The sequence below is a fragment of the Musca autumnalis genome, unplaced genomic scaffold, assembly GCF_047663935.1.
Source record: "Musca autumnalis isolate F117 unplaced genomic scaffold, ASM4766393v1 scaffold_1, whole genome shotgun sequence".
Lineage (NCBI taxonomy): Eukaryota > Metazoa > Arthropoda > Insecta > Diptera > Muscidae > Musca > Musca autumnalis.
In genome coordinates, this window is record NW_027411644.1 from 145,225,064 (window position 1) to 145,242,722 (window position 17,659).

Below are 17,659 nucleotides of genomic sequence, written 5' to 3' on the forward strand. Positions count from 1 at the left end.
GCCCAGAATCTTCTCATCTTGAGCCAGAAATTTCTCGTCAACAGACAAAATCTTTTTATCCAACTCTTTAATTTGTACCTCCACGTTTTCTACTCTCTTTTCAATCACCATCGTGATGTTCTCGAGTTTCTCGTTAATTGTTCTAGAATTTACCTCTAATTTGTCCTCTAATTTCCTGGAATATTCTTCACTCTTTCTGGAATTTTCTTCCATTTTAGCATCTAATTTCTCCATCATTTTACAGTTGTCAGATTTCATTTCCAGCATCATCATAGCCAGCATTGATTTCAAATCGTCACCCCTGGCAGCTACCGACGAAACTTCCTCAACGCTGGATTCGCCCTTTGCCGATAACTCGACTTCCTCCTTCTCGAACTCATATTCATCGATGTTCATTCCACGGCGCTCGAACTCTTCCAACAAGCGTTTTTGTAGTTCGGCCTTGTTGCCAGTAGAACACAACTCCAACTTACTTAGCTCCTTCTTCAAGTCTTCCACTCGCAGATCCTTAAACTTCATTGTAGGATGATCGTAATCTCACTGCTGACACCAATTGTTACGGAATTAGATTTAACTAATCTCCGTGTAGACGTTGTTTTATTCCCCAGTACGATTTGTACCAAATAAAACAGGGTTCGTTTTAGATTACGTTTCTACAATGCTTTATTTACTTTATTACACTTATTCGGAACCGACTTTAATTACTAAGCACACAGCAAGTCTCTAGTTAGCACGCAGCTATTCTTTAACCGATCTGTTCAGTTCAACGCTTAAAACACAACTCACTCGTCATTGCCAGTTCCCCTGTATTTATATCCCAAAGTCTCCCTGTTCGAGAGTCCTCTAGAAAATGTCTGGCAACTCCTCGAATATGTACAACGAACACACAGACGCACATTCGCACTAAGCGAACAACCAGACTCACATACATGGGGGATGATCAATGACGTAATTACAACAACAAATAAACACAAAGAAAAGAAGTGACAAACTAAACAATAATTACATGACTATGGCAAAACAAAATAAAAGCACATTAATGAAAGGTAAAGTAACATCTAGAATAATGAAGAGAGTTCTACATGGTAGTTGTTGTTGCTTAAATAAAGTAACTGCGTAATAAAAACTTTACGTTACAATTCAAATTTTTAAATTAACGGAAATTAAACTAAACTAACTTAAACCTATCAGTTACATTCGTAACAATACTTTTGGGGTACCTGAAACTATAGTTTCAGACAACGGTTCCCAATTTCGATCCAACCATTTTGCCGCCTTTCTGAAGCGATATGGGGTGAAACATTTCTTCACTGCTGTGCATTCACCCCAGGCTAACGCTTCAGAACGGGTCAATAGATCTGTCCTAGCCGCTATCAAATCCTACATTTCTCCCGACCAGAGAAATTGGGACCAAATGTTAAGCAACATATCCTGTGCATTGCGATCGTCCCTGCATTCGGCGATAGGGACGTCCCCATACTACCTTGTATTTGGACAGCATATGGTTACCAATGGATCAACCTACCCATTATTACGCCAATTAAATATGCTGGAAGATAGGTCAGTACGATTTAATAGGAACGATTCTCCCGCTATAATGGGCAAAAAGGCTAAGCAGAGACCATTCGAGAGAAACCAGAAGACCTACAATCTGCGATCCAAAGAGGTGACATACAGTGTAGGCCAGGAAGTTTTTCGCAGAAACTTCAGTCAGAGTAATTTCAGCAAGGGTTATAACTCTAAGTTAGCTCCAAATTTCCTTAAATCCCGGATACGAAAGAGGATAGGAACTGCTAATTACGAATTAGAAGATCTGCAGGACAATTATGTTGGAGTATTTCATGCCAAGGACATAAGGCAATAACCATTGCAAGCGATATCAGCCTTTATGTCGCAGTTTTTAACCCCCAAAGTCTGATTTTTGGCGGGGGGAAATTGTAGTGGCGCTTGCAATAACTACTCAAACTTGACTTAAAATATCACATTCGAATTGCACCTTTTTGTAACGTACTCGCTATGAGTGACATCTGTACTTGAAATTATTATATGCGAAGGAAAATTTCCCTTTTTCCTCGTCCGCTTGTCTTCATGATTTTCCAATTTCCTGGAAGGAAACAAATTGCTAATGAGGCTTCGAGAAATATACAAAAAAATATTCTCGTCCATTTTGATAGAAGCAATTCATCCAGTCAACAACTAAAAATCTTGAGTGCCACGGATTTGTACAAAGTGAAAATTTTCTGATCATTGAAATAAGGTTCTTCTATTAGCTATTAATATATTTCTATATTGTGAGTATTTCAATATTTCTAATTGTGTTTAGCAAATGTGTTCATAGGCAGTTTAATCTGTTTTATTTAGTTATCTGCAAGAATCGAAGGTATCCATAATATTCTGCACGATTACTTATGGGGAACATCCCCCTCAAATACGTTAAATTCCTCTGTTTTGTTATAAATCGAGAATTGCTTTCATTAAATAGGTAATTATTTCTTTTGCCTCTCATCTCCATATGCATTCTCTTAATCAATAATTTATTAAATCAAATAGGTTACATGGAGTCTGGTTGTCGTGAGGGAATGGCTTTCAGCGAGAACAAATTAGAAAAAAAGCTTTTATGTGATTGTAATCCACTCAACTGCCGGTGATCGAGCAGCCACAATTCAATTTCAGTGTCTGCTGCATTAAGCTCAGAGTTCGTACAAAAGAAACCAACCAAAAACACGTTGCCCGAAAATAACAAAATTGCCGGTGATTAAATGAACCTATTTGTGAGGATATAAAGTGAATTTGCTAACCATCAAATGCTGCAAAAATTATACTGATTCTGCTACTGATCTGAAGCATATACTGCAACATTTTTGATTAAGCGTCCACCAGCATCCTCTTGGAACCAGGTTTAGTATAGTCTATTGTGATAAAGTGCATTCCTACTCCAATTTATAGTACGTGGCATATCCCGAAACAAAAAAACATAAGAACTCGAAAAAAAAAAACTAGAAAACATTGATCTATTGTTACTAAAAAAAGAACTGTGCCGATATTAAGAACAAAACCAAACTTATTACAAACCAATATTGTTAGTATTAGTGTCATTAAGTTGGTACAGTCGAACCTTCCTGCAACGAAGAAAATGCACCCGTTGAATTGCTACTTACGTATTAAAGTTACTTCCTTATAATCAGTTTGTTTTTTTTTTTTATTAAAATGGGAATTTCAAATTGAATTATAAAAAAAAACCATTTATAGAAAAGCATTCGTTATATAGGTCCGACTGTAACTCTTTTCTGATAGTTCTTAATTTCGAGTGTTATTTCATTACGTCTTGTTAAGGTTTAACGAATGTTGAATTAAAAAAAAAACAAAATCGCGTTCGTCTGTTTGTTCGCGTTTTAACATATAACAGGAACATCATCAAACGTACACACAATCACACGTACGGTCTTTCCAATAAATGCTGGTACAACATATATTTGCTGATGTTACTGTTAAATGTTACTGTGATCTCACAAAATTCTCTTAAGATTTCTCATAACCAACCAGCATCACTAAATATTCATCATCTCTGTGTTTATCATCTGTACACAACGATCAGCTGTCTGCCCATCCAGCGAAAGTACTTTCGGCGAGGGAACTCAGCAGTGTAAGAAGTAAGTCAATGAACTTTATTATTTTTGTTTTTATTTCCCATTTCTACTTTTATTCTACAAAGAAAGAGTGAAAAAACGGTGACCCAAAATTACTACCTGATTATTTTAGAGTGCTTAAAGAAATGTTTCATGTTGTTGTTGTTGTGCGGATTTACATTAATTAACACCCTTTACTACTATCGAAATAGTTGCATACTTGAAAACATTACCGAATCGAATGCATTTGTAAAATATCTGCCTGAAGTGAATTTTTTCCGTTTTTGATATAATTGTAAATTGAAGCGAAATATATCTGCCACTTTGCGCGACATACGGAACAAGTATCCGGTCACCATTTTTTCCTTCTTTCCTGAAGTAATTTAAGTGAGATGCTATAACCCTTTCATATATTATAATATATTGAAACGATTATGATGACCATTCAGACACCCTATTGAATGAAGTCGCCATACCTGTTTGGTATTCAGATTCTTCTTGATGAGACTTTAAAACGATATCTACGTATTCAACTATATACCAATTTAAGAAAGTTATGTTTAATATTCTTGTTTCCTCTTATTTGCATCAAGTTAATATTATCTGGAATTGATCATAAAAAACTTACCTTTCTTTTACTACTTCATATTGTTGCGTTATTATCGAAACCAAAAGTAACACTCGAAATTCACACTCGAATTCCTTTTACATGTAAGATTATTCTAATCAAACCTACCTAGTATAGTGTCTATTCTTAAGTATTATTATAAATCAACTGTTTTCTAAATGAATTTAATTAATATTGCAGTTAGTTTAACTATCCTATTTCTAGGAAAAGATGTTAGCTATTTTTAGTTTCTTGCTGAATAAAGAGAAAATGTGTTTAGAATAGTTAAAAAAGTCGATCTGTTTAATTGCTCTTTGACGTAGGCGGTTTGGTGTAGGAAGGTATGGGGTTGCACTTCACCTTTTGTTTAAATGGATTTATCATGTTGCAACCAGGTTGGGTGGGTTCTCCAGCAACACAACATCTCGTTGTTGGCCATCTTTTGTGTTTATGGGACTCCGCTACTCTATGCTTTCTCTCTCCTTTCCCTCAATTTTCCACTTTCTTTTAATTTCCCGTTTCGTTCCTGCGAGCGAAGTTAACAGACCTATTAGCTCATTTCCATTCCTTTCTTCTCGGTTATCATCGCTATCAGACATATTTTGTACTTTCCAATTTCGTTTTCCTTCTGAACACTTCTATTTGAGTATATTAAAAAAATGCACAAACTTCTTATATTACTGGTAGCTAAGTAGCAAGGAGAACGTCGAAGGTTAACGAACCCCCCCTCCGACGAGTAATAAGGCTGGATAAATACGTGCATTTTCTTCGAACGACTTCTCCAATGACATCTGCTATAATTTACCCCGTAATACGCTACACAACGCATACAACTGCGTCAGGAATGACATAATTATTGATAAACTCAGGCTTTATGGTGTGAATGAACGTTATTGTCGGTGCATTCCTAATTTTCTCTCGGAAAGAGTTCTAATTATGGGGAACTCCAGAGTCACAGTGAAGGATGGACTTCCCCAGGGCAGCTGCCTATCACCCCTTCTTTTTAATACCTATACGGCTGAACTACATAAAATTTAGGATGCTAATACGATGGTGTTTCAATACGCCGACGACTTTATTATTATGTCATACAACCGGGACTTCGATCTTGCTGCACAGAATTTACAAACTAAAACCACGGCTTTTCATCGTAATTGTGGATCCCTTAATCTCTCTTTCAACCCTACCAAATCTCAGACCTTATATTTTTCGAAGAACGGTATTAAAGAAATTCACTTAAAAGTTTACACTCTTGGTGTTCCTCAGGTGAGGAAGGTAACCTTCTTGGGAAGAGTTATTACTAACTCACTCACTGTCAAAGACCACTATGATAAACTTGTTAAAGTGTTTAACCTCAGTGAGAGGTGGTCTGCAACCAAAGAGGGCGGTTAATATATACATAGGAGTGGTGAGGACCAAACTGGAATATGGTAGGGCTACCACGTCGAACTCTCCCGAATATGTTAATAAAAAATCGAAATCTTGCAGAATGATATGCTTAGAAAGTGTTTAGGGCTTGTCAGGTCGACCCCTGTTCATGTGATCTACGCTATTGCAAATGAACTACCCCCGAAATATCGATCAAAGTGGCTAACTGCCAAGGAAATTGTCAAAATCAAAGGAAATAATGACCGCCTGTACGATTTAATTTCAGGCAATCCTCAAATCAATTCTAGCTACGTATTTTATGAATTCAAAAATATCTTCGACAGAATTTGGAACATACCTGAATACACACGACAAAAGAATCTTCAGTTGAAACACAACCTATTGCCGAACACTAAGAATAATACCGCTGTTGATGTCATCAACTCTATCTTCAGGAAGAATATAGCAGAATATGAGAGTAAGAATTTTACGATTTTTGCTACTGATGCATCTTTATCCCCGGTGTCACCTGGTTGTGGTGTCTTCAACTACACATTTAACCAAAAATTCCATTTCAGTATTGGCTTTAAAGCATCTTCTATGTTTGGTGAACTTTGGGCACTAGTCAAAGCTCTCGAGGATAGCTATTGAAGATGGTTACAAGAACATTGTAATTTTTACTGATAGTCTTTTAGCTTGCAAAGCGATTATCAGCGATAACATAGACAATTACACTGTTGCATTCTTTCACAACAAACTGGCCTCCTCTGAAATAGAGATGTGTCACCTTGTTTGGTCTCAAAGTCATTGTGGTATTCGGATTAACGAAGAGGCTGACTCAATAGCGAAGCTCGCCGCCTCCTGTGGTGCTCCAATTGATGTCAAGTAAACCCCAAGCTCTCAGAACTATAAATGACATGATTGAAGATTCTTGGAATGAGGAGTTTTTTCTCAAATCGCTATCAAAAGGCCGATTTTTTGCCACCACTGTTAACAATGTTCTCGATAAGCCTTGGTACCATGGCTTAAATTTGATTGCCAAGGACATTAAGATGATGAACCGTGTTTTATCTGGCCATATGTAGGTATGATAATGAATACCTACACCGCATAGGTGCCATTCCCAACCCTAACTGTGATATATGTAATGTACCTGATTCTCATGGTACAAATATATAGGTAGCCGCATCGGCAATTGTTGGCAACATAAGATGTCAAAATTTGACATCAATTCAATGCAATTGACACATTATGTTCACCACAGTATATTTGTCTGCAGGAAGTTTAGAATAATAAGAAATATATAAGTTTTTCAAGGATTTTAATAACTTGGAACATCTAGTGAAGTCCACATCGATAAGGAATTATAAATCGCTGGTCGATTTTATCAATGAAACTGGTCTGAAGCTCTAATATATACATAAATCAGACGATCGATTAATAAGTATTTTATATCTGTAATTTTTACTAATTGAATCTCTACGTGTTTTTTTGTTAAATATTGCAATGGAATTTTTTCTGTCGTTTACTCATAGACTCTACCCTACCCACAGTTTGCCCATATCAGCACAAAATTTACAGTTAGTCAACTTAATTATTGCAAAACCAAAATTATTACAAAATTTAAAATAAAGCATAATTTTATTTGTATAAATAAATATAATTTTCAATATTTTTGATAACAGTATAATTCTTACAGATGTTTATTAATATAAAAAAATAAAAAGTAGCTAAATTTCACTAAACATTTCCTTAAAATTAACAAAAATGAGAACAACTTATTATTTGCACTGTCAACTAAAGAATTGCAAAATTCGCAACTTTTCAGTCTTTCACGGTACTTTTCGAAAAGTTGGTTCTAATATTTCGTATGTCCAACTTTGACATCAAAAACAGCTTGTAAACGTATCAGAATTTAATAAATAAGTTTCGGAATGTCATATTCCAATGGTATTTTTTGCCATTCTTCTTTATTGCATTTTATTTAGTCCCTCCTGTTAGTAGGCGGCCTATTCCCGTCTTTTTCCTTCAGGTGTACCCATGAATTGTCGATGAGATTAATATCTAGACATTGCAACGGGGTGTAAATGACTTTGGTACAGTTGTATAACAACCAAGTCCTACATAAATTAGATTAATACTTAGGGGCGTTATCTTGGTTGTACTTATATTGCATTTTTTTTTAATTTTCGGGGCCAACAGGCCTAAATTTCTTTACGCTTTTGGTTAAATATGGTTTTGAAACATCTAAATAAACTTCCTCTGTCATTATTTCCTCCAAAATCTGGATGTTACCAACGTCACTGCTGGGTATACAACCCCATACCATAAATGACAGTTTTCCGAACTTTACGGTATGTATTAAATTCTGGTTTTCAATGGCTGTAAGGGGTTTTCGGAACACTTTTTGAGGCCTATCGTGATAGTACAGCATAATATTAGTCTCATCAAAAAATATAACGTCATGCCGATACTAAAGATGGCTTGAAAAGTTGTCTGTAACAAGTCTGAATAGTTTCTATATATTGTGCTTTGGGAGGACAATGGTTTTTACCTAGTCACTCCTAATGAGTGCTTATTATTATGTAGCACTTTTTTGACTCTTCCATGTGACACACTTACTCCAAAATCATTTTAATTAAAAAAAGCTATTTTCTGGTGCTGCTTTGGGCTCTTTCGTTAATTTCTTTAATCATTCTTCTGTCAATTCGCGTGGTTACTATTTTGGGCCTGCCATGTAACGCCTTGAGTTTGAGCCTGGTTTCTTTTTTTGTTGCGGTATATGATGTTGTGTACACTTTTCAGCTTACGAGAGGTGACTTTAAGGATTTCTCTTTCGGATTTAACATTATTATAATTGGAATAGACCAAATGTAGCATATTTTCCGAAACCGTTTTCCTGACTTTCCCTTTTTCTGATTATACTGTCCATGTTACATAATTTATGATCGAAAATTGTGCATATACATCTCCACATACCATAAAAATCAAAAAATCCTTAATTGGAAAAAAGTCGCGGGGAAAATCCCACGATTTTATTGCACATTCATTAATTTTGCAATTATTTAGTTGACACCACAAAAACCAGGTACCTATCCTTTTTGCCCGCTGTTTTTGTTATTTCCGACCGATTTCCGAATTTGTTGGTTTGATGTTGTCATTAAGAAGTAAATCAACAGATATTTACAAAAAGTCCAACATTATTGAAAGAATTTCTTGTAGTAATTCCTAATTAAACATCTAAATTTTTAAAAATTTATCGTTTGCAATAATATAGTTGACTAACTGTATATGAAAACCGTTTACGACTTTTACAACTTTTAGCACTTTATAAAGTACGGGAACAGACCAATCGTTCATTTCAATAGTATCACTCCTCAGCCTGACCATTTTGCTGTTTTACGCCTTCACATTTATTGCTGTTGCTGCTGTGAACTCTCATGTTTATGTAGCTTAGAGTTGGGCAATATAGTTCCTGGAGCGGATCGATCTTTCTAGTTCCTTTTGCCAAAAGGAACTAGTTCCTTAATATAGTTCCGAGAGCGATATAGTTCAATGCATCTTTCTCGTTCCATGTTCTTTTTATTTCCTTCATTCCAAATAGTTCCGGGACCATTATAGTTCAATGCATCTTTCTCGTTCCTCGTTCTTTTTATTTCCTTAATTCCAAATAGTTCCGAGAATGAAGTAGTTTAACGCATCTTTCTCTTTCTTTTTGTTTTCATTTTTTGGTGGATGAATTGACACAAAAATAAATAAATTGCAGCAATGTAACAAGGATGTAATTTACATTTATTTAACAATGTGTGGAATGATGAAGGAACCAAACGTGAAAGATCGAAGAAAGAAAATGAATTATATAAATGAAAGGAATTAAGCTGAAAACAGATACAACGTTTGATTAAAGTTTTGCGTTGGGCGTCGAGAAAAAAACAACAACAACAGGGCGACGACGATACCAAAGTCCAGCGTTTATCTGTTTGTCGGCATATATTTCAAATGAATTTGAATTTTTCGGCATCATGCCCAACAGTGTAAAAACGGCCAAAACGACACAAAACTTTACCCAAACGTTGTATGTGTTTCTAGCTTTATGTGCACGGCTGGAACTATATGAACTAAAGGAACTATATAAATGAAAGAGCCGGATATAGTTCCAATAGTTCCTTGTCCGGAATAGTTCCTTGGAACTAGTTCGTTCCGGAACTACACAACTCTAATGTAGCTGTCGTCTTGCTGCTTAGTTGAAATCGTTTTATTAATTTTGTTCCTGTTTTTTGCGTCCAGAAGATTGTGCCTGATTATATTTGATCATATCGACATCTTGGAATCAACCTGGCGTATGGTGTGTCACCGCCAAATTCTCGCTTAAAGTCCAAAAAAAAAATTCAAATTGTCATTTTTCCTTGAAATAAATTAAAAAATAACAATGGGAGATAAAAACTCTGACCAGAGTATTATGGACAAATCCATGCGTTCAGTATTTGGCAAGTAAATATACATTTTAATAAGAAATAAAAATTATTTAGTTCTGTTGTTTTCAGTGGGGAACATACCTTACGAAGCTACTGAAGAGAAGCTCAAGGAGATCTTTAGCGAGGTTGGTCCAGTTGTCTCCTTAAAGTAAGTAATTTTGATTTTGTACACAGAATCATTTATATTCAATGTTCAATTTCAGATTGGTCTTTGATCGGGAAAGTGGAAAACCGAAAGGGTTTGGGTTTTGCGAATACAAGGATCAAGAAACAGCACTAAGTGCTATGCGAAATCTTAACGGATATGAGATTGGGGGAAGGACACTACGAGTCGACAATGCTTGTACAGAAAAATCGAGAATGGAAATGCAGCAGCTACTACAGGGACCCCAAGTGGAAAATCCCTATGGAGAACACTGCGACCCTGATCAAGCACCAGAAATAATAACAAAAACTGTAGCTTCGTTGCCTCCAGAACAAATGTTTGAGTTAATGAAACAAATGAAACTCTGTATACAGAATAACCCTTCGGAAGCTCGCCAGATGCTAATGCTGAATCCTCAACTGGCGTATGCTTTGTTACAAGCTATGGTGGTGATGCGTATCGTCGATCCTCCAACGGCATTGGTAAGCTTTGGAAATAATTTTTTGTAAAATATGTCCTCGATGTTCCTTTCATATTTTATTACAGGGCATGTTATTCAAGGCAAATCAAATGCCTCCAGTTTTAGGTGCTAAGTCATTAGCTGGAGGTGTCCAGGCATTAAATGTAATGCAGCAACCGGCGATAGTTCCTCCAGCACAAGTTAGCGCTCCTTCTATGCCAGCAACTGGCCCTAGTTTTAACTCAATGCAAGGAAACGACATTGATTTAAGGGCTATGACGTCCGTAAATATGGGATCCCAACCTCAAATTGATCCTCGTATGGTTAGAAATATTGATCAAGATTTGCGAAGTATGCCAAACCCTGTACCTCCTCCTCATATGGATCCCCGAAACCAACGGCAGATGCAACAACAGCCAATTAATGCAACATCAGTACCATTCCCTTCTGATCCGAGACAAAGACCTATGGATCCACGCTTAAGATCTACCGGGGCATCTGGACTTCCACAAAGTGCCCAGCAAGCTGCTCAACAGCAACTACAGAATCGATTGGCTTCAAATTGTGGCCTCCCAAATGACGCTTCAGACCAAGAAAAGGCTGCATTAATTATGCAAGTCCTACAGTTGACGGATGAACAAATTTCACAATTACCTCCTGAACAAAGAGCAAGTATCCTTGTTTTGAAAGAGCAGATTGCAAAAAGTACACAGCGTTAAACGTCATATCGACTTGGGATTTATATTTTTAAAAATATAGTATGCAACAAAATATATTATTACCGAGTATTTCATTTCCTTTGTATTTTTCACTACTCTGTGCAGTAGACTGTCTACGTGCTCAATGTCGAGCAAGGCATATATATTTTGTTGCTTTTAACTCCAATTTCAACCCTTAGATCACACCGCTACCACCATAAAGTCAAATAAAACGGTGCAAAAAAAATTGGTAAAGATCCACGATAAAATGAGTACACTGTCTACGTCCGTCTGCTTTCTTAGTTAAAATTTCCTCTTTCGTTGGTTCTGTAGTAAAATTCAGTAACAAGTTTAAGACATATAGCCATGTGACGTCAATCAGCCCTATTCTGAACTCATGGGAGTTGGGAATTTTTTCCCATTCCCACATTTTCGTATTCTGAATAAAATTTTGTGGGAGTTTTTTTTCCCATTTCCCATCTCCCCTCATTCTGAATGAAGTTCGAATTGGGAATTTGTTCCCATGGGAAAAAAGTATACATTAGGTGTGTTCGTTTACTCAATAATTTGTACAAATTTGTACAAGTCCAGTAACTTCTTGTAAACGACTAATTTATTTTGCATTGTACTGTGGAGTAAACGAACAACATCCAGTAACAATTTGTACAAATTTTGAGTAAACGAACACACATATTCTCTATCTTGAATTGTGAGATAATTTTGTGGGAAAAAATCTCTCCAGCAAACAGTGTGGGAGTTTGAAAAAAATTTTCAAGAAATTTCATATTTTTAGACATCTACACTTCGGATTTTGCATATTCTTATATGATACAAAAACCTGCAAGAATCTAACTTGTTTTATACCGATAAAAAAATTTTCTTTTATGATGTTATCGAACAAAACAAAAAAAAAAAGTAGTAAAAATTAGTAGATTTTTGCAGTTCTGGAACAGACCATATGAATTGAAATACGAGAAAAAGAGTCATGGTTGATTCTATTAACGCAGCACAGCAAGTAAAAACAAATCAATTTCAAAAGAATTTTTGGCAATAATTATTAAAATATATTGGAAAATAACCATAATATATACAATCTTTACAACATTTTTTTTCATTTTCGTAATTTAACGTTCGAGTTTTTACCAGATGACTAGCTTTCTATTAAAAATTAGTTAGAGTCTCCACAACGACTACGACAACGATCACACAAAGCCAAATGTGGGTTGCTTTTCTTTTGATATAAAGGTATACAAATGATCTATTAACAATTCTATTTCTATTCTATTTGTATCTCTGTTCCTTTACGTTTAAGAATCTTCAAGTTTTACCACTTTTTACTCGAAAAGCGTTTCGCTACTTCTGACACTATACAATTCATATGAGTGCAGTTTACAACTTTTACTACTTTTGCCGGTTTTACCATTTTCAAAAGTAAAGGAACAGACCATTTAGACCATTTGTTGCCAAAATAATTTTTAACCCTTTGTGGCCCTATGTTGTCTGTGGGCAATTTTGCATGTTTGTGTATGTGTATTTTCCACACCGTTTGAGATATTTATAAATACAAAGTGGGTGTCGGTATATTGATTTCAGAAGAATAAAAACATGGAACATTCCTGATTGAGATTGTGAAGCGAACGGACGTCTTGTGTATAAGTGGATCAAATTATAAGAAACAAAAGAGAATCGTGATAGCTGTGAAGCGTTGTGAAGTGCTTGTTGCGGCTTGCAGTTTTTTCTTTTGGCTGTGGCTGTGGAGCTTTCTGGTGATTGGCAAATTATTTATAATTTTTTCCTTGCCTAAGTTTTTGGGAATTTAACAGTTTATTAATTGGTGCTAATAAGAATAATTGTTCAAACTGGCCAACCAGTTGGCTGAAGGGTTTGAGGTTATGGATGTTGGCTCGGCATCTGTGCCTCATGACAAGAATGTGTGTGTGGACAACGCCATTACAGTAAGCAATGGCGGCATGTGTACGAGAAGCAAGAGAGCGTTGGAGAATGGCGTACGTGATGGAAGTGTGTGTGGACAAGTGGGCGAGAATAACGGTTCTCAAATTATTGCAAAAAATATGAGACAAGAAACCAAGAAGAAACGCTATAGTGATGAACCAGTTTTTTAGAATATGGATCACAAAGGTAAGTTCATGGTGTTAGTGGACACAAGCGAGGTGGAAACAATAAGCAATAGGAAAATTAAAAACGGCCTTTATTTTATGGAAAAAATTAAAGGTATTAAAGCCAAGGAATTGGAAAAAATTACGAGGGTTGAAGCGATTGGGGTGACGTTGTATAGAGTCACGTTTGACGATGCTGTCTCAGCTAATGCTTTTCTGAAAAATGACGAGCTGAAAAGCAGAAAACTAAGGGCTTTTGTTCCCAAAAACTTCGTTGAGACCTTTGGTGTCATTAGACATGTTCCTACATGCTACTCTGATGAAGAATTATTGGAAGGAATCACTGCGGACAGGAAAGTTTCGTCCGTTAAGAGGTTTTTGAGAAAAGGTGAAGATGAGGCCAACCCTATACCCACTGAAACAATAAAAATCGGGTTCTGTGGTGATAGTCATCCTTCGTGGGTCATTTTTCAACATGCTGTCTTGATAGTAGATACCTACTTTCCAGCTGTACGACAGTGCTTTAACTGTGGCAGGCTAGGGCATACGAGGACGGGGTGCAGATATAACCCCAGATGCCTAAAATGCGGTGAAGAAGAATGCAAGGGTGAGTGTGGGGGCAAATCCTGTATACTATGCAAAGGAAATGACCATGAATGTATTAATAAATCCAAATGTCCCATATGGGCTAAAGAAATTGAGACAAATAAAATTATGCCCATAAAAAAGATGTCCAAGAGGGAGGTTCTAAACTCTTTTAGTCAGAATCGATTCGATATTCTTTGGGATGACAGTAATTTTCCATCTCTTCCAACAGGTGGCAGCAAGAAAAATGGCGGTGTGAAGCAGAGTAATCAAGATAGTATTGACAAGGATGTCAACAGAATTATGACCCCATTCACTTATAGTTCAGTTGCCAAGAAACCTAAAAAAACCTATGTTCACAAGCCTGGCGCACAAATGTCAAAAAGAATGTTTGAGGAGCCGTTGCCATCGTCTCCTGTGTACATGCGGAGTGACCTAAGAGTTTCAGAGCTGGAGAAAATTACGGTCGAGCTGCTTAAATTCATGCAGGATTTCTTCCAAGCGACTAATAACACAACCGCATCTACGGCTATGAGCCATTTCCATAGTAGGATTCAGAAATGTGGGGTTGACATCGAGGGTGTAGATAACCCTATTACCTCAAGTTATCATCATGGACAAGATCAAGGTATTTCAGTTTAACATACAATCGTTTAGATCTAACAAAAACTTTATTGAATTCTATCTTAACAAATATCATTATGATATTGTAGTACTAGCTGAAATATTTGGAGAAGACGTTAGAAATAAAAACAAACTCTTAAACTTCAATCTAATTCAAAAATTCAGAGAGGATGGCTACGGTGGAGTGGCCATTGGTCTCAGGAAAAGCATTAAATTTGCAAGAATTCCATATTTGACAAATCATGACATCATCATAATTAAAACACTAAACCTTCCTTAAAACTTAGTGATAGTCTCTGGCTATTTTCCTCCTGCAATGACCTTTGAGTCTTTCAAAGAGGAGATTTCCAATCTTTTTACTTTCTTGGAGAGATTTAATAATGTGATTATATGTGGCGATTTTAACGCCAGAAACGTTAGTTGGGGCGATCGTATGACATCCAGAAAGGGCAAAGAGCTCGAGTTGGTTGCAGCTGAATCGGGGCTCTCTTGTGTGAATAATGGTAGCTGTACCTTCAGAAGAAATACTGGCTCCCAGGGATCGGTGTTAGATCTTACGTTTGTTAGAGGAGGATTGCATACGAACTGGAACGTACTGGAAGGTTATTGGGGGGGCAGTGGACATTTGCCCATATCCCTTGAAATAGAGAGGCCTGGTGTTCGACAGGAGGTATTTCTCCATAAAAGAAAACTAATTAATTCTCTTCAAAAGTTGGATCTGGAACCTGATTTCGCGGCTATTGAAGATGAAATGCGGGAGGAGATCCATGCGGCAACGTCAAGATTGAACTTCAAAAGGGTTCCGAAATACTGGTGGAATGACCAATTGGCGGTCCAGTATCGGATTCAACCGGCCGCTGTCAAGAAAGCTAGAAAGTACTCCAACTATGAGAACCTCACTAAAGCTAGTGAGGAGGTTGAAAAGTGGAAAAAATGGTCCTCAAGGCTAAGAGTGACAGTTTCCTTTCAAAAATTAATGAATTGAATGAAGAATCAAACTCAAGATCTGCCTGGAAATTTATAAATAATGTTCGGAACAGAGCATCGGTGACTTCCAGAGCATGGAATGAAGAAAACAATGCTGAGTATTTACAATTTTTAAAGGACCAGGTACCTGAGGTTGGGATAAGGTCTCCGGTTACCTCTGTTGAGGTAGGAAATTCTCCACCAATTTACTTTGATTTTGATCACTTTGAAAAAGTCTTGGCGAAAAAGAAAAAAGGTTCTGCTGCAGGTCATGATAAGGTGACGTATGAGATGATTAGAGCTCTTCCTGGACTTTCTCAACGGGCTGTACTTACAGCTATGTCTAATGCCTTTCTTGAAAACTCCATTAGGGATAGCTGGAGAATTGTGAAAATTGTCCCTATACCCAAGCCGAACAAAGATCTTGATCAAATTGCCAATTTTAGACCAATTTCGCTAATACCGGTTTTCATTAAATGTATAAATATGATGCTAAAGGATTTTATTGTTGAATATCTTGAAAAAAATAACATTTTGCCAGTGAGGACCTTTGCTTATCGGAGTGGAATGTCTACCTCGACTTGCCTTAACGAGTTGTTACATCGGGTGGCCCTGTTGAAGGCCAATAATTACAAGGTCCTGATTCTTTCACTGGACGTAAACAATGCGTACAATTGTGTCCGTATTGACTTATTGGCCAATGTGCTTAAAAATTATGGAATAAATGCGTTGATTTTGAATTGGATTATCAATTTCTTATCGAAGCGGATTCTTAAGCTTGGCGACAAAGAGATTGAAGTGGTAGATGGCCTCCCACAGGGAAGCTGTCTATCCCCGATTCTCTTTAACCTATATACAGCGAAACTGCATAGCCTTGAAGATCACAAAACTATGATTTTCCAATATGCTGATGACTTTGTCATTATGGTCTTCGACAAAGATTTTGAAGTAGCGATGGAACATCTTCAGAGGAAAGCGGTCGCCTTTCAGAGAAAATGCGGCGAATTAAATCTTGCCTTTAACCCTGACAAATCCAACACAATGTATTTCGCGAAAAATAGTATAAAGCAAATTCAATTAACTGTCGATGGAAAACAAATCCAACAATTAAAAAAGTTGAAGTTCCTGGGAAGGATGGTTTCAAACTCTATGGCTGTATATGAACATTATTCTTTTATCAACGAGGCTGTTGACAACAGGACCAACCTCCTAAAATGTCTTAATTCAATCAATGGTGGTCTTCACCCTTCTGTCTCTTTGAAAGTATACAGGAGCATTATTAGATCTAAAATTGAATACGGCAGAACTACTACAGCGAATGCACCGTCATATGTGAATAAGAAATGTTATGTTAACCTTGTATAACAACGGCGTAAGCCGCTGCGTATACGACGTCGTGATTGTGTGCAATACAGCACACAGTCATCGTGTGTTCCTCTTCACACAATTTTTGTTTTTTTTTGTCGATGTGGCATCTCTGCTAATTGCAAATGTCAGCAGTGTTGCCCTTCGAAAAAATTTTTTCGGCCCAAAATTTTCTTAAAATCGGCCCAGAACGACCTAAAACGGCCCAACATTAAAAATTAAAACAAAAATATATATTTCTCATAGATACCTTTTATTACTTTTAGCAAAATCGAAAAAATATTGTCTATTTTTACGTAAAGGTAGTATGTCGCAAAAAATTGTCTGAGATATAATGATTGGAAGGCAACAATTTATTGTGATGTAGTATATAAACTTTAAGTGCGTGTTTCTCGAAACGGCGTTTTTGAAGTCGGTGCCAACGACAGCTCTAAAACGAATTGATCGATCTTCATATGACCTTATTATATTATTCATATGAGCTTATTAAATACATAAAACGCTTGCCTTTAAGCGAGACAGATTAAAAAAATTATTTTGCCCAATTTTTTGACAAAAACAGTCAATTTTTTCGTTAAAATCGAAATTATGACTTTGACAGCTCAAAATTTTTTTTAAATATT

The 17,659-nt window shown here is 36.5% G+C and overlaps 2 protein-coding genes across 3 annotated transcripts; both read left to right on the plus strand.

The window, feature by feature from the left end:
- The first annotated feature begins 9,775 nt into the window (after positions 1 to 9,775).
- CstF64 (cleavage stimulation factor subunit 2 CstF64) lies at positions 9,776 to 11,456 on the plus strand. The gene is made up of 4 exons (XM_073956870.1): positions 9,776 to 10,088; positions 10,146 to 10,224; positions 10,280 to 10,703; positions 10,768 to 11,456. The coding sequence occupies exons 1-4, from the start codon at positions 10,031 to 10,033 to the stop codon at positions 11,398 to 11,400; spliced, it is 1,194 nt and encodes a 397-aa protein (XP_073812971.1). The 5' UTR covers positions 9,776 to 10,030; the 3' UTR covers positions 11,401 to 11,456.
- Positions 11,457 to 12,497: 1,041 nt separating this feature from the next.
- LOC141387327 (uncharacterized) lies at positions 12,498 to 15,122 on the plus strand. 2 transcript variants are annotated; one of them, XR_012408546.1, is made up of 2 exons: positions 12,498 to 13,145; positions 14,314 to 15,122. XR_012408546.1 is itself a non-coding variant. In XM_073956880.1 (2 exons), exons 1-2 carry the CDS (start codon positions 13,506 to 13,508, stop codon positions 14,721 to 14,723), a joined length of 423 nt encoding a protein of 140 aa, XP_073812981.1. In that variant the 5' UTR covers positions 13,177 to 13,505; the 3' UTR covers positions 14,724 to 15,122. The 2 variants fall into 2 exon arrangements, 1 of the variants encoding a protein (XP_073812981.1); XM_073956880.1 differs by lacking the exon at positions 12,498 to 13,145 and adding an exon at positions 13,177 to 13,518.
- Positions 15,123 to 17,659: the final 2,537 nt, after the last annotated feature.